The sequence below is a fragment of the Erpetoichthys calabaricus genome, chromosome 18 (genome assembly GCF_900747795.2).
Source record: "Erpetoichthys calabaricus chromosome 18, fErpCal1.3, whole genome shotgun sequence".
NCBI classification, from domain to species: Eukaryota; Metazoa; Chordata; class Cladistia; order Polypteriformes; family Polypteridae; genus Erpetoichthys; species Erpetoichthys calabaricus.
The window spans coordinates 25,814,247-25,835,403 of NC_041411.2; the positions used below are offsets into that span (position 1 = coordinate 25,814,247).

A 21,157-nucleotide genomic window follows, 5' to 3' on the forward strand; every position below is an offset into this window, starting at 1 on the left:
CAAAATTGAAGTTAATATTGCCACAGCATTAAAATTAACCAAACATTCCAAGTGAAGGAGTGTAAAAAAAAAATAAATAAATAAATATCTGACGTGTGATTATTGCCACAAAGAAAAATTAAAAAACAGTCGATTCCTACTAGCCAGCACTAAATCCTGAATCCTTCTGACGAAGGCAGTCAGAGGTCCAGTTTTAAAACGCAATAGTCACATGTGATCCTGAAAAAGAGAACATGATATATACAGCTGCAATCAGAGCCACCCAAATTTAGCAGTCTGCGTCTTCTCAGATGGAAGGGGGGCGGTAGTTGGGACTCAGGTGATGGAAGATGAAATACAGAAACAATTTATCCCTACTAAGTCACAGAAGCTGCCTAGTTTCTCCCTACCATTAGGACTGATAATGGTACATGATAACTCACTGCCAAACTTGTTTGTCAGTGTAAACAGAAAATCCAAATGAAAAACTTACATAAAAGAATTTAAGGCAATTAGGGTTTAATGGCTTTAAGTGCCTGTAAGGCAGAACACACTAGCATGGGGTAGCATTTTATGGTAATGTCAGCTATTGCATTCTGAAAAAGTCTGCTAGGCGACACACTGAATTACACATAGCTGTCAACAAGGCCAGAGAAAAACTCTCTGTCTAACAGTCAGCTCTAAAAATACTAGTGGCATCATATGAGGTTTGACAAGATCAATCATCCAGTAGAAATATGGCTTGGTCAGTGTCCACAATCAGGTCACTGGAAAATACCCTTGACAGCACTTGCTACCTTGAAGGGTCGTCTGTTTGCAAATACCTCTTTAACCATATAAAATGTCAATTGCATCTTCTATTAGGAAAACAGTGTAAAACTGCTCTGTTCTCAAAAATATTACCAAAACCACATATTTTTGCATTAGATCAATAAGAAGTTAATGCCTCGCTTTAAATAATGTAAGTGTCACCAATTATTTATCATTCTACAGAAAATATTTTTTGTCTATTACAGTTAAAAAGATGTTTAATTGGTCAGTTTCCCCACCATGATTCATTCATTTCTGGACATTTTTTTTTTTTTTTTTATATATATAAACACAAGCTTTTGCTGGTTATATAATCATGGATAATGTAATGTTGTGTTCAGACAGGCACAAATAATACATTTATGAAGGGGGTTGCCCCTAAGCATTTACTGGCAATGAAACTTAAGGCACCCGTTGTTAAGAATGATGCAGCCTAAGAGACAGGAACTACTCTTGTTGTACAGGTAACTGAGCTGAGGAGAGAAAGGTGGCACGAAGGCTCAATAATTAATCGGTTATCAAAGAGTATACTCCAGAGAAGAGCTTGGATTTTGTTTCACCCCACACTTTATTATTTCATGAGTTTCCCTGTCTGTTCCAAAGAAGCTGCATAAAGAAAAAGGAAAAGGAATGTATAGGTATCACATCATTAATCTGATCATTAGAGACATATCTAGGCACAAAAAGAACATTAAAAATTAGAACAAGCAGTCACTGTATATAAAAGTAACTTGGCTGGTCTCCAATGAAACTGCCATGTTGTAGCAGTGTCTCATGAGTATATTTTATTGCACACTTACAGCAGTTATGTAAATATGTGATTGTGTAGATTTACCCTGTTTAACTGGCAAATGGAAGACAAGTGTTAAGTCCATTAGAATGACATAATTCTTCCACGTATTTATATACACAAGACAGAATGGCATTCTCATGCCAAATAAGCCTTGTAAGATACTAGGGGGAATGTGCCCTGTTTGGTGGGTGACCAAGTTTGGCTATAGATCTACTATCGCTCTAAAGGTACCACAAAATCAATCAAATAACATAAAAACTAGTGCTTAAGTGATTTGGGCCAGCTATAATAATTAAAAATGTAAGTCGCTATTAACTACCATGTGCAGTGGACAACTGATACTAAAGTTAACAGTGCCATATGTGTTAACTCTTATTATCAGTTTGCACTCCTTATTGTATTTATGTAAATATGTGATTTCGCAGTTTTATGCCGATTTGAAAGACAATTAGGAATGATACGCTTTGAAAGAAGAAGGATGGCATGGAAAAAAAATGACCATGACATGAGCTATTTTGTTTTGTGGGACAGTGGAAATTGGCACTGTGCACGCAGGACCCCAAGGAGGGGCTGTTTCTGCTGATAGATATTTTTTACCAAGTAAAATCAAAAAGAGATGCTGCTCTGAAGTCCTTCTGTTAAGTTGAAGAGCTCATGGTGAACAATAATGTAGCTTTGAATTGAATCATTGATGGTGTATAGGTAACATATTTTGCTTTTGAGGGAAGGGAGTGTTGCAATGTGGTGATCTTTTTAATTGTCCAACTGATAATATCTATCAGTTTACTTGTTTGTCTCAGACTGATTGCTGTGTGCCCTGTAATTTGTATTTTGTATGTATGAAAAACCCTGCAGAAAAATTCTATGATGGACTAGAGCTCTATCTAGAGCTTGATCCTGCATTGTGCCCTATACTTGAGAGATAGGCTCCCGTCCCCCTGCAAGAAAGCAAGTCAAAAATAGAACATTTTGACCAAGATGTAAAGATATGATATGTCATGGGCAACCCTCACAATGATGCAAAGCCAATTTGAGAGAAGTTGAACCTGCCACAAAAGTCCAGTTACAGGCAAAAAACAGAATAAAAACTTTAAGGGGTAATCAATATATCATCACTATCCTTTCACACTTTAGTTCAACTGACAAAAAACAATTCAATTGACTTTTACTTGTGGGTCATTCCATGTCAAATGAACCAATGGCCCATGCACTTCGGACTCAAAAAATTCTGGAAAAATGACCAGGTGTGCCCATGTAAAACGTTTTTGATATGAGATCAATACTTTCCAAGATACAGGCAGTGTACTGAGGGGAATGGAGTGTCAATTTTATCTGACCTAATTTTTTCATCAAATTTCCTAATTCCATAGCATAAGAACTAAACCACCGAGCAGGCTCAGACTTTGCATGCTCGTACATTAATTGGCATAGTATGTGATGAAATTAAAACATTTGGCCCAAATGACCCTGCATGGTCAAATTAGTCTCTTGAAATTGACCAAAATTTATTGTGGGTTTTTGGCTTAGATATGTTTAGGCCTCAGAAACACTTATTTGTAACCAACATACACTTTTGGTTTTTTTTCCTTATTCAGATAACTATACAGTATAAGCTTCATGAAAAAGCAATAAACAGAAAAGTAATGTTATCATGATATGAATTGCAGACCTCCCAAATCTTAAAAATCTTTTTGGATTTCATTTTTTCTAACTTGTACCTTTTTCAAAACGCAAACCTTACTTTTCTTATTCAAATCTTTCATGTTTATTTTCCATCCTAAACATAGGCTGAATGCGCCAGGTGTCAATAATGATAATCATTGAGCTTTCAATCAGTAAGTAATCAAAAATGTCAAACGGTTTTTCATATCAAATGATGATGTCCTCTCTCATGTTGCTGAATAGAGAATGTGATTTTCCATGGCCAAAAGAGTACCTGGTACTCAAGAATACCACGGTTACATCCCTAAAGAAGATGGCAAACTCAAAGTCAGCCGGGTGTCTGGTGTAGACAGTCAATTGACAGTCCGAATATTCCCTGCCTTCTCTCATTATCACTCTCCTGATGGATCAGACATGTCTTTCACATTTGACCAGTGTTGTATTGGAGGCTATGTTGGGTGCATGTATGATAAAAAATGTTTGATTGGTGTGATTTGTGACAAGAGTGAAGCGGAATCAGACATCCTGATACGTTTCATGCATCCAAACTATCTTACAGAGTCTTTCAATTGGCCACCTAGAAACAATATTTGTTAGGTGCCATTACAGTGTGTCATTGCACTACTTATTGCACCTTCAATGTTCAGTGGGGGGCTACAGTACCATCTTGATCTCAAAGACAAAATGCCCTACACTCTGCCCTTCAATTGAAACAGAAATGAAATGGGTCACATTCCTGCTGCTGCAATACCAAGATGTTAACATTTCATTATAACTAGTGTTGCATTTAATGATAAATCAAGTAGCTGTTGTTCATGTGCTGTGCTTAATGTGCCTTTGCCGATTTATTTTTTTACATTACTCAAATATCCAACTTTGTATTGAAGAGCTTGATGATTATCATTGCTGACAAATGGCGAATTTAACATATATCTAGAATGGAAAATAAAAATGAAAGATTCACATAAGAAAAAGTAAGACTTGTTTTTTGAGAAAGAAGGGACCATGTAGGATACAGGAAAAATAATTTTTAAAATGTCTGGACATTCCCACAGTGCATTAAGATAGTCTGAAAATTAGACCCAAAATGATTTTTTCACATTTGAGGGGTCTGATGGTCAAACCCTGATGCAGTTTTTTGTTTGTTTATAATCTTTTGAAAAGCCTTGTGTAGGTGTCTAAAACATGGAACAACTTTCAGCAGGCTGTATGAGTTGTAAAAGCCTAAACATGGCAAAGCCAAAGACACAAATTATTTTTTCCCATTTTTGAACGCCTGCTGTTATCAAGTGGCATCTTCTGGAATAAACATTTTGATTTTGTTACGTACTATACTTATAAAGGAACCAGTATGCAAAATTTGAGCCTGCCAGGTGGTTCAGTTCTTGAGATATGGTCTTGTGAAACTGATGAAAAAATAAAGCTATGTAAAATTTGACACCCTCCTCCCTCACAAAATTGGCTGCATCTTGATAAGTGCTGACCTTACATCAAAAAAAATGTACATCGGTACACCTTGCATTTTTTTTCAGAATTTTCTGAGACTTGCCGGAAGAATTAACGTTGTTAAGATGAATATCCTTCCTAAACTTCTTTTTTTATTTCAAAACATTCCAATATATATCAATAAATCATTTTTTAAGCAATTAGATTCAACAATAATCTCATTCATTTGGAACTCAAAACACCCACGTATCCGAAGAGCAACCCTACAAAGACCTCAGGCAGAAGGTGGCATGGCTCTACCTAATTTTCAGTTTTATTACTAGGCAGCAAACATACAAGCCATAAAAACCTGGACACAAATAAATGAACATACACAGGCTTGGTCCATAATAGAAGTAAAATCCTGTAGTACTTCTTTATACTCCCTGCTCTGCTCTCCAATAAATGCAAGTTATCGCAAATATACTAATAACCCAGTTGTGCTTTACTCACGCAGAATATGGAACCAAATTAGAAAGCATTTTAAGATGGAAAATCTTTTATCGGTGGCACCTCTGCAAGAAAACCACCTCTTTCAACCCTTGCAAACATATCCAGTTTTTAATACCTGGAAAAGTTTTGGGATTAAAATGCTCAGAGATCTTTATATAGACAACATATTTACATCTTTTGAACAATTACATTCAAAATTCAACCTCCCAGCTACACATTTCTTACACTATCTTCAAATTAGAAATTTTGTTAAACAGAAATTGCCCGATTTCCCCCTCCTTGCACCCTCCACAATGTTGGAAAAAATACTGCTCAATTTCGAGGAATTAAACACCATTTCTGCATTATATAAAATCCTATTAGAGTCCCTACCTTTCAAAGATCCAAGAGGACATTGGGAAAAAGATCTCAATCAACATATCAGAAAAGGAGTGGAAGGTAGCAAAGCAGAGAATTCACTCGAGCTCCATATGCGCAAAGCATAGAATTATTCAACTAAAAATTATGTATCGAGCTCATCTGTCTCGCTTAAAACTGTCCAAAATGTTTCCAGGGCAAGATCCAACCTGCGAACGCTGCAACCAAGCTCCTGCCTCACTGGGTCACATGTTCTGGGTCTGCACCAAACTAACATCATTTTGGACAAAAATTTTTAAGTGCCTTTCAGACAGCCTGGGGTCACAATCCCTCCTAACTCACTAACAGCTGTGTTCAGTGTTCTTCCAGACGGACTTGAAGTGGAAAAAGACAAGCAAATGGTGATTGCATTCACTACACTTTTGGCACGCAGACTTATTCTGTTAAATTGGAAGAATCCTAACTCTCCTCTAATAAGTCAGTGGGAAACCGATGTTTTATATTATTTGAAATTGGAAAAAATCAAATTCTCAGTTAGAGGATCTGTACAAAATTTTTTCAAAACCTGGCAGGATCTGATCAACATTATTTTAGAATAAGAGAAATAACTATAACCGCATTTAATTCTCTTCTCCATCTCTTATTTACATATATATTTATTTCTCCCTTTCTTTTGCTTATTGTTGTCTTATTAAAAAGCCCTAAGCAATTCTCCTTTAGCTAAGCTCTCCTTCTCAGGGGTGGGGTTTGATTTGTCTTCAATTTGTTTGGTTATAAATTGATCTATTTGTATGGAATGATTACAATAAAAATTAATAAAATAAAATAAAAAAAATAAAAAAAAATTTCTGAGACTAGAATGCGTGGGATTTCTGGAAAATGTGTTGATCTGACATGGAATGACCCTTGTGTTTTCATATACAGTACGTGATGCAGGTATATTTGGCTTTATTACAAATATTGCAGATTAATACATACAGTTCTAAACTAAATGTTTGACGGAAAACAGTATACAAGCTGCTATTTGAGCATGGCAGTTTTCTATTACGCAAAACAAAATTACTTCTGAAAATTAGCATATTAATAATATTAACTCAAAATATGCAGTTTCTTCACAGTCTTAAAGCCAATCTCTCTGTATAATATGGAGCATGCTAAAAAGGAATCTTCTCAAATTTCTCATCACATATTTAGGTGGGTTTTTTTTTTTTGTCTTCCGAGCAGAAACAGACTCAGAGCAGCAACTTCCAGGAGAGGAACAGATAATGCTGTGGCACAAGTAAGAAGAAGTAAGAGCCACAGCCTTTTTATCGCACATTAAGAACCACACACAAAACAATCCAACAGAGAGGTGGTAATGTCATTTAGAAAATGTTTCATTGTATCAGACCCTTGATGACCTTTTATTGAAAGAAACCATGCTAAGACACCCGACTCTGCAATATTGCGAGACAGTTTTTGTATTTCTGATGGGGATCAAACTGAACTGTCAAGTAAAAGCACAGGAGGAAGTGCGTCTTTTATGGTGAATAATAACTGGCACACAAATGTCAGAATTGTTCCTATAAACTGTTCACCTGATCTGGAACATTTAATGATCAAGAGTCATCCATTTTACCTCCCAAGGGAGTTATCCATTTTGTGGTTTCTGTATACAATTTATACAAAAACATTGCAGAATATAAGTGTTTACACCCGGAGAGATTATTTATTGTTGCTGGGCACTTTAAGCTGCCAGTATGTCTGCTGACAGCTTTTATGAGCCGAGACTGAAGCTTGAGGAGCTTTCAAGAAAACTGGCACACTGCTAGACAACCAAAACAGAGGAAAAGCTGAAAAGAGAAACTCCTAATCAGATCCATATAAGTCATCATAAAAGGAACCATCAAAAAATGTGTGGACAAGTGTGTGCCTATGAAAAAAACTTGTATCATTCCTAATAACAAACCATGGGTCACCAGTGACATTAAGAATTTGCTGAAGAGCTCCAGAAAACAATCTAAATGGCTAAAACATCAGTAAGAGTGTAAACTAGAGACAGAATGTAACAGTTATATGGATTTACGCAAACTTTGGTAGGGTCTAGATGTGCTTCCAGACTATAAAGTAAAATCTATTCTCTCAAGCACTCTTTCTCATCTTGATTTACTTAATGCTTTCTACGCCCACTTTGATCATGATAACAAGAAGTTCACCATCCTCCTTGCAGCACTGCACTATCCATCCTTCTTGGTTTCTGTACAAGACGAAAGGACCTTTAAACAAGTTAATTTTTATAGGATACCTGGTCCAGATGGAATTTCAGAGAATATATGAAAAATCTGTAGCAGCTTAGCCTACACCTTCAGTGACATCTTTAATATATTGCTGACAGGATCTGTGGGCCCTCTCTGCTCGAAAGGACCACAATTCTACCTGTGCCAAACAAAACAAAAGTGTATTGTAAATTAATATAGACTAGTACTAGTACACATTAAATAGGAAACTCCATACAGTAATAATCACCTCCAGTTTACAGATTGCCAAAACTGGTCCACAGAGGATACTACATCCCTTGAAATCCATAACCAAACCCCCTAGCAATATTTTGGGTCATAAAAGCTGCAATGCCAGGGTCCTGTTTGCACTGTAGATGACAGCTCAGCATTCAACACTGTTGTACCATCAAAGCTGATCACCAAACTCCTCAATTTGAGACTCAGTACTGCCCTCTACAACTGGATCTTGGACCAACAGACCTACGCATGTGTGGTTTGGCAGCATCACATCCTCCATGCTGACTCAAAACAAAGGCACTCCACAGGGTTTTGTGCTAAGCGCCCTTCTGCCTGCCTGCTTTGTTTGTCTATGACTGGTTGGTCAGCCACAGCTCCAACTCCATCACAAAATTTGCTGAGGACTATTGTAGGCCTGATCACCAACAATGACAGCACAGCTTAGAGAGAAGAGGTTTGCCTGCTGACAGTGGTGTCAGGGCTACAATCTGACCCTCAATGTCAGCAAAATCACAGATTTGGTCAGACTTTAGGAAGCAGAAAGAAGACTACACTGCCATATGCATTGAACGGGATAATATACGGAGGGTGAGGAGCTTTAAATTTCTTATAGTGACCTTCGCCCTTGAACTGAATTTGATTTCATAGTGGCATTATGTGCTTGAGGAGCATTTGTGCCGGCAACTTAACTCTTTTGGTAAGGATCAAAATAACTGAGGTTTAGACTGAATTACCAGTTTATTATTTATATCCACCACTTTTACACAAAAGTGAATTTCAATACATCTAACGTTACGTGATAGCAGAGTGAGGTATTAATTTGGCAACAGAGCATTTCTAGCATTAAGCATTGGAATGGGCAAAATGAGTGACCTTAATGAAACAGAACATGGCATGATAGCTAGCTCTACGCATGTCAGCTATAGCATCTTCAAATAGTTGTCATCATAAGCTTTTTCAGGCACAAGCACTTCAAAAGGAGTACTAAAAAATACTGCAATTAGCAAAAAACGACCAAAAATTGATGACTATCTGGACAAAAATGTCAAATAATTGTACAAACCAATAAAGGGGCTACAACCAGGCAAATCTCAACCTTATTCATCCATCCATCCATTTTCCAACCCACTGAATCCGAACACAGGGTCACAGGGGTCTGCTGGAGCCAATCCCAGCCAACACAGGGCACAAGGCAGGAACCAATCCCGGGCAGGGTGCCAACCCACCGCAGGACACACACAAACACACCCACACACCAAGCACACACTAGGGCCAATTTAGAATCGCCAATCCACCTAACCTGCATGTCTTTGGACCGTGGGAGGAAACCGGAGTGCCCGGAGGAAACCCACACAGACACGGGGAGAATATGCAAACTACATGCAGGGAGGACCTGGGAAGCGAACCCGGGTCTCCTAACCGCGAGGCAGCAGCACTACCACTGCGCCACGTGCCGCCCCAACCTTATTCAACACTGGTGTAAAGAATGTCATCTCACAATACAACCATTTGCTGGACTTTGTCTCAAATGGGCTACAATACTCAAAGGCTATGTTGGATGCCAATGTTGTCTGTTAAAAACAAGAAAGTACATCTCCAATGGGTTCAAAAGGCATCAAAAGTAGACCACTAAGTTATGGAAAACTTTTGCTAGGTCAGATGAATCCAGGATCCTCCAGCATCACGCTAAACGAATTAGCAGCATTTAGCATAAGCGACATGTGTCAATGGAACCATACTGTTTGGTATCAATAGTACAGGTGCATAGTGGCAGTATAATTGCGTGAGGAATGTTTTCTTGATGCATACTAAGAGTCCCTTATGTTCATGAAGAACGTCTGAATGGCAAAGTGCGTCTGAACATAACTGCTGACCAAGTTTATCCCTTCACGGCTACAGTTTAACCACTCCAATCAAGACATCCAGCATAATAAGAGCAAATAAAGTTTCTATCTATCGGTCATGCATAATGTTATTAGGCAAGTGTTATCAACAGCTGGTTCCAGGAACAGGACTGATCTTTCACTGCTTCAGTGGCCTGCACAGTCCTCAGATCTTAACCCTATTGATTATCTTTCGTATCAACAGCTGGTTCCAGGAACAGGACTGATCTTTCACTGCTTCAGTGGCCTGCACAGTCCTCAGATCTTAACCCTATTGATTATCTTTCGGATAAGATAGAAAGGACTGTTCATTGCAAGACTATGTAGTCATCCAAATTACAGCAATTGTGCAATGCAATCATTTCTCAATTGTATGACATTCCTGACCAACACATCTAACATCTTGTGGAATGCATGCCAAGATGAATTCATACAGTTCTGAAGATCAAAGATGGTGCAACATGTTAAAACGATAGACGTACCTACGTTGCAGTAAACGGGAAAAACCATCAGGGTATATTGAGCAGGTAATCTCCACCAAGACGTAATCATGTCTGGCTGTGTTCAGTACACTGACACTAATCATCCCCTTAACTGGGTGGATTTGTATAGGAATATAAGGGGCATTTCATGTTTTTTCCAGTGGTTGTTAAATAATTTGAAAATGTTTAAAATGTATTCCTTTCTTACTACAGACATTCATTACTTAAATAACTAGTTTGAATTATTCTACATTAACTTTTGAATTATAATTAAAACTAACAACTGCATAAAAACAAATCTATATAAACTCAAATGACAATATTTTTTATGCTAACTATAGTAGCTTCAAATGGTGTAATACTTTTAAAATGCTTAACAAGGGCACAGAGACAAAAATACAGGATGTCAGTAAGGCAACAATAATGCTAACTTGTTTTTTCTGTATTGACCTAAGTATGCACGCTCAGGGATAATAATATTTCTCATCACATGAGAAGCTGTATGGTATTAATATAAACAGCGAGTTGTACATGCTATTCCAAACTAAATTAGCTGTTCCTAGGTTAGTTAATAAGGCAACAACCATGGGATGCATATTCATTTTACAACTCCTCTCATACAAACAGTTTCCAAAGACTAGGTATACATGGTTTGAGGTAAATAGACTTTGAATCCCTTCTGTTCTTGTGCTTTATTTAGTTATTTACTACTCAGAAACAAATACAAATATGACGAAAGAGAACAATTTCACAAAGGCAAACCTGTCAGATATAAAAATAAGTTATACCTTTAGTCTCTCCAACCAGATGTTAGGACACTGTGGTAAACATGTGACATGTATACTTTTAAAAACATTAAAGAATGTAGCCGAGTTCCTGCAGATAGACCTGACACGGCACAGATATGAATGTTGTGCAATACTGTGCAGGCCATTACTTGCAGTATAATGCTTGCCTTTTAATTCATTGCAACAAAGGCAAATGGAGGTTAAACAACAAATTTCCACAAAGTGACTAGAGGAGCTGCTGCAATGCCACCTGTCGAAGCTCAGACGATGTCTGCTTGGGCTTCAAGTTTTTTTCATTGTTTGCATTAGATTTCCTCAGACCTTAAACTTTCCTTCTAACCACTAAACTCTAAATTAACCTTTTAATCAGAGAGCATTTCTATGTGTATATGCATTATGACACTGTGTAGTGTTCATGGGTGGGAGGAGTGGGGTGCAGCCACTACTGGAGAACACAAAATCTGGAGCTTGTGATTAATAATGTTGTAAAGAAGACTATTCAAAGGTGATTTAAAACTAATAAACACAGATATGGATTAATATAGGGAAAGGAGCTATTTTTTTTTAATGATGTACAAATGTATCAAAAACTAATCATTGCCTCTTGACTTCAGAGCATTAAAGCAGAGCTGCCAAAATATACCGAACCTAAAAAATATACCTACTTAATCCACTTCTAGGCCTCTGGGTCCACAGTATACTTTGGCAACATTAGGTGTAAGGGAGGAACATACTTAGGACACATATAATGGTAGTTTACACACACACAGGAAATACACATTTTTATGAATATGCACACACATTATATACAGTACATACAGTTGTATATATACACATACATATACATATACACACATAGTGAGAACATTGAGGAGGTTGTTGACTGCACTACTGACTACATCAACTTCTGTATGGACATTTTAGTTCCAGTAAGAACAGTATGCTGCTATGCTAACAACAAGCCATGGATTACAAGTGACATCACGTGCCTTTTGAACCAGAAGAAAAGGGCTTTTAAAGGTGGTGATCAGCATGAGCTCAAGCGTGTGCAGAAGGAACTCTGATTCCAGCTCAGGGCGTCGAAGGAGCAGTACAGGAGAAAACTGGAGCAAAAGTTGCAGAATAATAGCATGAAGGAAGTGTGAGATGAGATGAAGATCATCAATGGCTGCAGCTCAAAGCGGGGTGCCTCCATCGAGAGAGACAGGGAGAAAGCAAACCTGATGAACAACTTTATTAGCAGGTTTGACCACCCTAACCCACTCTCCACTCTCACTCTCACCTCAGAGTACTGCATCCTCCACCCATCCTTCTGCTGATACTAGCATAGGAGAGAGTTTTCCCCCACCCACAATTACAACAGCCCAGGTAAGCAGAGAGCAGTGGGTCCAGATGGAGTATCGCCACGACTGTTGAAGGCCTGTGCATTGGAGCTGGGGAGTCCTCTACAGTGCATCTTCAACCTGAGCCTGGAACAGGGGAGAGTCCCGAGGCTTTGGAAAACATCTTGCATCACCCCAGTCCCAAAGGTATCATATCCTGGTGAGATGAATGACTTCAGGCCTGTCACCCTGACGTCACATGTGTTGAAGACCATGGAGCAGCTGCTGCTTCACCACGCCCTTGACCCTCTGCAGTTCGCATACCAGGAGAAGGTGGGAGTGGAGGATGCCATCATCTATATGCTACACCGATCACTCTCCCACTTGGACAGAGGCAGTAGTGCAGTAAGAATTATGTTTCTGGACTTCCCCAGTGCCTTCAACACCATCCAACCTCTGCTCCTTAGGGACAAGCTGACAGAGATGGGAGTAGATTCATACCTGGTGGCATGGATTGTGAACTATCTTACAGAGAGACCTCAGAATGAGCGTCTCGGAAACTGCAGGTTTGACATTGTGGTCAGCAGCACAGGAGCGCTTTCTCCAGTCCTGTTCAGCCTATATACATCGGACTTCCAATACAACTTGGAGTCCTGCCACGTGCAAAAGTTCGCTGACGACACTGCTATCATAGGCTGCATCAGAAGTGGGCAGGAGGTGGAGTATAGGAACCCAATCAAGGACTTTGTTAAATGGTGCGACTCAAACCACCTACAACCGAACACCAGCAAAACCAACGAGCTGGTGGTGGATTTCAGGAGGCCCAGGCACCTCACGGGCTCCGTGATTATCAGAGGTGACTGTGTGCAGATGCTACAGACCTATAAATACCTGGGAGTGCAGCTGGATGATAAACTGGACTGGACTGCCAATACTGATGCTCTGTGCAAGAGAGGACAGAGCCGACTATACTTCCTTAGAAGGCTGGCGTCCTTCAACATCTGCAATAAGATACTGCAGATGTTCTATCAGACGGTTGTGGCGAGCGCCCTCTTCTATGCGGTGGTGTGCTGGGGAGGCAGCATAAAGAAGAAGGACGCCTCACGCACGGAGCTGGACAGTTTGACATCTGTGACGGAGCGACAGGCGCTGACCAGGCTCCTGTCAATCATGGAGAATCCACTGCATTCCACTGAACAGGATCATCTCCAGACAGAGGAGCAGCATCAGCGACAGACTGCTGTCACTGTCCTGCTCCACTGACAGACTGAGGAGATCGTTCCTCCAACACACTATGCGACTCTTCAATTCCACCGGGGGGTAAACGGTAACATTACACAATGTTATTGTCTGTTATACCTGCCTCGCATTCTCCACCTTGCACTGTATTTTTATCACTCTTTAATTAATATTGTTTTTATCAGTATGCTACTGCTGGAGTATGTGAATTTCCCCTTGGGGATTAATAAAGTATCTATCTATCTATCTATATTATTATATTATATTATATTATATATAAATAAATAAACAGATTATCAAAACCTCAGATAAAAAGCCTTTGTCACTTTCATAGAATGCAGTGACAGACTGGGCATCGGCATACCATTCGACCTGCTATAGCGAAAGGAGGGTCCATAGAGTCATTTCAAGAATATTTTCAATAATAATGTAATGGACTACACTACACTACACTACCCTACTTTGCTTTTGTACATGTAATGTTTAATAATTGTTCTTATTCTCCGATTCTGGAAAAACTAACATATAATCAGTGCCAATTTTTAGACAACACACACCCGTTCATTAACAAACCAGTCAACTGCCGTAAGCGGCTATGCAGAAATGCTCAAGAGCTTTAGTTGTCATACATTTGAATGGGCAGAACATGTAATCAATAACACTTTTATTTTTGATGCTAAACATGGTGGTTTCATCATCTCAGAAAGAGCTGCCCTCCAGGTACACATAGCAGAGAATGGCCAGATACAGTGGTGTGAAAAACTATTTGCCCCCTTCCTGATTTCTTATTCTTTTGCATGTTTGTCACACAAAATGTTTCTGATCATCAAACACATTTAACCATTAGTCAAATAGAACACAAGTAAACACAAAATGCAGTTTTTAAATGATGGTGTTTATTATTTAGGGAGAAAAAAAATCCAAACCTACATGGCCCTGTGTGAAAAAGTAATTGCCCCCTTGTTAAAAAATAACCTAACTGTGGTGTATCACACCTGAGTTCAATTTCCGTAGCCACCCCCAGGCCTGCTTACTGCCACGCCTGTTTCAATCAAGAAATCACTTAAATAGGAGCTGCCTGACACAGAGAAGTAGACCAAAAGCACCTCAAAAGCTAGACATCATGCCAAGATCCAAAGAAATTCAGGAACAAATGAGAACAGAAGTAATTGAGATCTATCAGTCTGGTAAAGGTTATAAAGCCATTTCTAAAGCTTTGGGACTCCAGCGAACCACAGTGAGAGCCATTATCCACAAATGGCAAAAACATGGAACAGTGGTGAACCTTCCCAGGAGTGGCCGGCCGACCAAAATTACCCCAAGAGCGCAGAGACGACTCATCCGAGAGGTCACAAAAGACCCCAGGACAACGTCTAAAGAACTGCAGGCCTCACTTGCCTCAATTAAGGTCAGTGTTCACGACTCCACCATAAGAAAGAGACTGGGCAAAAACGGCCTGCATGGCAGATTTCCAAGACGCAAACCACTGTTAAGCAAAAAGAACATTAGGGCTCGTCTCAATTTTGCTAAGAAACATCTCAATGATTGCCAAGACTTTTGGGAAAATACCTTGTGGACTGATGAGACAAAAGTTGAACTTTTTGGAAGGCAAATGTCCCGTTACATCTGGCGTAAAAGGAACACAGCATTTCAGAAAAAGAACATCATACCAACAGTAAAATATGGTGGTGGTAGTGTGATGGTCTGGGGTTGTTTTGCTGCTTCAGGACCTGGAAGGCTTGCTGTGATAGATGGAACCATGAATTCTACTGTCTACCAAAAAATCCTGAAGGAGAATGTCCGGCCATCTGTTCGTCAACTCAAGCTGAAGCGATCTTGGGTGCTGCAACAGGACAATGACCCAAAACACACCTGCAAATCCACCTCTGAATGGCTGAAGAAAAACAAAATGAAGACTTTGGAGTGGCCTAGTCAAAGTCCTGACCTGAATCCAATTGAGATGCTATGGCATGACCTTAAAAAGGCGGTTCATGCTAGAAAACCCTCAAATAAAGCTGAATTACAACAATTTTGCAAAGATGAGTGGGCCAAAATTCCTCCAGAGCGCTGTAAAAGACTCATTGCAAGTTATCGCAAACGCTTGATTGCAGTTATTGCTGCTAAGGGTGGCCCAACCAGTTATTAGGTTCAGGGGGCAACTACTTTTTCACACAGGGCCATGTAGGTTTGGATTTTTTTTCTCCCTAAATAATAAAAACCATCATTTAAAAACTGCATTTTGTGTTTACTTGTGTTATATTTGACTAATGGTTAAATGTGTTTGATGATCAGAAACATTTTGTGTGACAAACATGCAAAAGAATAAGAAATCAGGAAGGGGGCAAATAGTTTTTCACACCACTGTATGTTGGTGATAATAAAAAGCAACAAGAACTCAAACAGCACTTCACAAAAGTAGTGCACAGGAAGACATCTCTAACTGCACAGTGTCAGACCCTGAAGCGGCTGGGCTACAGCAGTGGGCTTACGCCAGGTTCTGTATGTAACAGCTAAGGCCAGGAAGACAGGGCTGTAGCAAGCACAATCTCAAGATCTCAATCCAACAGAACACCTTAGGGACAAGGTGAAACACTAGAATCACAGTATAAAATATACAGCCGAAAAATCTGCAGGAACTCCATTACTGTACACCATTGGGTCAGTATGGAACAAACTCCCAAAGAAATGTTTGCAGTAAATTGTTGAATCCATGTCTCAAAGGATGCAGGCTGCTGTGAATGCAAAAAGGGTCCTAACCCACACTAGACAGGTGTAGCTAATAAAGTAGAAGGCAGAGTGCACATATTTATAAAATAGAGATTACACATTTGTTTCTTGGCTTGTTAAGTACGGGTGGTGGTGATGGTAGTCTGTTTTGGGGAAAAAGGCAAGTCCTTTGATCTCCTATTAAAATTTAAGATTTCAAATTCTGGTTAAAAAATAAAAAACGGTCTGTTTTTGTTTATGCAGTCGTACAGTGGACTTAATCTTTTTCTAGATTTTTTTTCCTTTGACTAATCTGTGGGAAACCTGGCATTGTAATATGTACATGAGTTAATATGCAGTGCAGCATGTAATTCATCCAAATACTGCTTTAATGTATACTTGCAAATTATATCCTTGGTTAGCTAAAAATGTAATGATATCATTAGTTCTCTTTCTGTTGGCAGCATATCTTCTTAAAATATCTTCCTGAATCTTCTGTGTGCCTTATAGTGCTAGATTAAACTCCAGTTCTCTGCTATTGTGTAATGGAAAGACTGCTTGACAAAAATGAATGGAAAGAATTGACAAACTTCAGAGTCTCATATTAATTTTTAAGATGTAGGATATCAATTCCTGGAATATATTACTGTATTATAAAACAAGAAGTCAGAATGTATTTATGGGAAGTCAACAAATCAACTGCATTGCCATCTCATGACTCAAGAGTCCTGGGTTCAAAATCCAGACTGCACACATTCTTTCTTTATCCTGGTGGGTACATCTTGGTATTCTACCTACCAAAGATGACCAATCGTGTACAGCTTAGGAAGAATGGCAGCTCTACAATGATCCAGTGGTGGACATATGCAATAATACACAGTAACGAGCTGTTGTTCTGTCCAAATCTGTTTGAGTTCTCACACCAAATCCATTCAGTATTGACACTAGCCCTTAGGGACCCAGTATAGGAAGAAGACATTTTGGAAAACAAAATAATAAATGGGCTTTGAAAGCCATTTTTTGTTTTAATTCGCTCTTCATGGGCTAAGCAAGTTATTAAAAATTGCTGCATAGTTGCCAACTGTGGTATTTTTAAATGACAAAAAAAGATTGTTTAAAGTCTCAGGGCTTTTTACAACCCATTACAGGTGCCACTGTACTTCATCACACACTTAATTTCAATTTCTGCTTTCATTTTTACATTTATGCTTAATGTAATAATTAATTACAATGGACTAGATTCAAATTGCACATATAACTAAAAGGAATTTGGCAAAAACTCTAATTACTGCCAGCCACAACTGCATCCACAATTAGTATCCATGGATTTATTTAATTTCACATCCTCTACTAAGCATACCTGAATAAATCTGTTTACAATGCGTTTAAGCTTGCATCATGTTTACATAAATGCTGCAGGCTTCAATCAAAATACTAGTTTTCAAATGTAGCTACTGCATATCAAAAGGAGTATCAAGAACTGATGAACTATTACTGCTAAACTGTTATATTTTTTCTCATTAAAAGCTCTGGAGAGAAAAAAAAAATCATTTTACAATTGATCATGCCAAACTAAAGGATTCAACTAGAAAGCACAATAATGAAGTTGAAGTGTTTTAACATTTCATTCTCAAACTGGCTTACTCCAATTATGCTTAAACCAACATAGCTCTCACTTCCTTATTTATCAGAATGCAACCGTCTACTACTGCATGATAATTAATTACATTTTTACAGTCCAGAAAGAAGCAAAGAGAATGAAGAACAGGGACTGGCGGCAGTTAGGGAACAAAATATAACTTCTGCAAGATTACACAAATGGACACAGTTTAATATTGTTGATTGGAAACACGCTTTCAAATACACAGTGAAGTATAATGAATGCATCTACATTCACCAAAACATGAAAAAGACATGAATAATTAATATTTACTGCAAACCCCACAACTTAGGATCACATAATATACTGTACTTTCCTAGGGCTAACCGTTGCTCTATCAGGACCCATGGGCAATATTTAATCGGCACACATGTATGGTTGTTTTGCAGGACATTTATTGCTATCCATCCAGTCTCTTGGAGAACTACACCAGCTTCCAAATACAAAACAGTCAACCAATGTAAATAGTTAAATGAAACACAAATTAGTAAATTACAAACATAAACTGGGACGTGACTACAGTGGCTCAGACCCCTGCCCCTTTCTAGCTATTCCTCCAAGTGCCTTGCTGACCAGTCACCTACTTCTATTGTCAGAAACAGAGAAAAATCAGCAATACGTAGAAAGCCTTGTTAAAGCTTGGTAGGCTACTTCATACTATTCCATAAAGAAAATATAAATGTTGATAATAACTGCTTTTAATTCTAGAGAAAATGTAATGGTATCTGTGTGCTGGTCATGTTGACTTGTATTACATTATAATGTAGAATCTCACACAAGCTGCTCATATTTATTTTGCTAAAAATGCTAGCTTTTTTTTTCCATTTGGCTTGTTTCAGTTATCAGCTCCTCACTTTTCAGCATTACTGTACAGACTTATGAAATAACGTTTTCACAATGCACAGGACTTTCTGCCTGTTATTTATGCATATTATAAGCAAGTAAAGAGTCACAAAAACACCACAGATGCTTGTTAAAGCGAGTCTCCATTTCTGTATTTGGGTCTGCTAAACCTGAAGCAGAAAAGAGTGGGACTGATTTTGGAAGCACCATGAATACTCAGTTGGGTCGGGTCTACTGACAGAATTGAGTGTCTTTTATTCTGCATACGCCTGCACAAAGATTAGAGCCTAAGCAATGCTGGGTATGTTCAATGGGTATAATGCTAATTTAAAGTTTCCAACTCTGCGACAGTTGCTGAAAAATTACAGCCAAATTGCTTGTATCAACAGCAACTGCTGAATTAAATTTTTCCCAACTCAATTCAAGTTCAAAGTCAGAAATCTGAGTAGACTAGAACAGCGCTCTAATCTTCCGATTCTGCCAAGAAAAACGTCACTATTAACAAAAGATATATCAAAACAAGTGATCCAAATGGAAGTTATTGCTATAATTTTCAAAATCTTGCATCACCTACAAAGCAAAAGGACATTATTATTGTTTTGTTTTTATTACTGGGAGACCTTAACACATACAGGACTTTTTTCTTTAACATCATTATCTTGTAAAGCACTTTCAACTACATGTTTTGTATGCGGTGTAAACATAGATAGATAGATAGATAGATAGATAGATAGATAGATAGATAGATAGATAGATAGATAGATAGATAGATAGATAGATAGATAGATAGATAGACTTTGTGCAGTTGGCAGGATTAGACAGACAGTAAAAATCAGGGTTCTGGATCATAATTTTACTTTTCCTTGCTGAAAGGTCTAACAGTGATCTCTGGTATAAGATAATCAGTTCCAATGGATTCCTGAATATACAGGCATTTGGGGGCAGGGGGTCTTTGCATGCACTTGATGGGAACTCTTGCTGTAGTACTTCAAGTAACTACATGATAATTCCCTTATTTGCTCTTTCATGATGTTAAGATGTGTTATATTAGGAATACAAAGCATATATGCAGCAAAGAGGATGTTGTGTTCTTTCTGGTAATCCAATATAATCAGCAATCATGGACAAATTTTTATGTTAATATTATAATACCCCTAAAGTTACATCCATATGTCCTGTGAAATTCAAAACACAGAAATAATCATTTGAGTCTAGGATTACAATATAACCAATTCTGTTCCATAAAGTGACCATTCTCCCCTAATGAGCCACCACCGACCTATACATCAGTGCACATCACAGAACATAATATCTGCTAGCATTCATTCACTGTATTAACCACATGCCTATTTAACCATCTGTGGGGTTCCAGGTTCATATTCCAACATTACCTCTATTACACAAATATCTGAAATCGGCTTCAGTAAAACACAAATTGTTCATCTTTAGAGCACAAATTCAGTCAACATTTTTTACCATACAGTTCTTGTTTAAGCCTCAGCGCCCTGCATGTACTTGTGTATTTAGTAATCCTCTTCTTTCTATAAACATGTCTACACTCCCCATCACACTAACATGTACACACCAGCATTCCATTTAAAACAGCCTGCCCTACCGCCTCCTAGTCCTCACTTTTTTACATTTTCGCTTCCCGGCCCCCGTAAGGCCACACCTTATAATGACTTTTACACGCCTTACTATAAGTGAGGCCCTAGCTTTGAGCCTCGGGGGCTGCTATCGATTGTCAAGCTAAGATGCCGAAGTTGGGGCGACCCCATCTTTCATGCATACGTCTCTTACCGTGGATCCCGGTCTGGTGCGACATTGCAGCGGTGATGTCTTTGCCTCACTTAAGCCGTTGTGCGTCTATTCGTAGTGGCCCTGGCGTGCAGATCTGCCTTCTTTCTGTAACACCCCAGTTCTGCTTACTGCTATCCAGTCTAGCACCTCGGCATCAGGAAGCGGCCCGCCCGAGCCTCACTTCCGCGTGTGTTACGTCACTGGAACGTCGGCGGGAGAGAAAGAGGGCGTATTTTCAAAAGCATGTACTTAAAGAAGTTCGTTTATAACCATCAAGACGATTTTAAAAGACTGATCTATTAATTATTCAAATCAGTATTAAAATAAAGACAGAATATAACTCCTGCATCGAAAAATAATTCCTATAAGAATCTTTATTTTTAATTCTGCATCTACATGC

The 21,157-nt window shown here is 38.6% G+C and overlaps 1 protein-coding gene across 3 annotated transcripts in view; it reads right to left on the bottom strand.

Moving 5' to 3' along the window:
• LOC114668869 (twinfilin-2) overlaps positions 1-20,936 on the bottom strand; it is a 53,050-nt gene extending 32,114 nt beyond the window's left edge. Inside the window, exon 1 of one of the 3 annotated variants that reach the window (XM_051921363.1) lies at positions 20,758-20,936. In XM_051921363.1, the coding sequence (XP_051777323.1) occupies positions 20,758-20,782 (25 nt within the window). In that variant the 5' untranslated portion in view covers positions 20,783-20,936. The remainder of the gene's footprint in view (positions 1-20,757) is intronic. The other 2 variants (XM_051921364.1, XM_028824863.2) reach the window with 2 other exon arrangements.
• Positions 20,937-21,157: the final 221 nt, after the last annotated feature.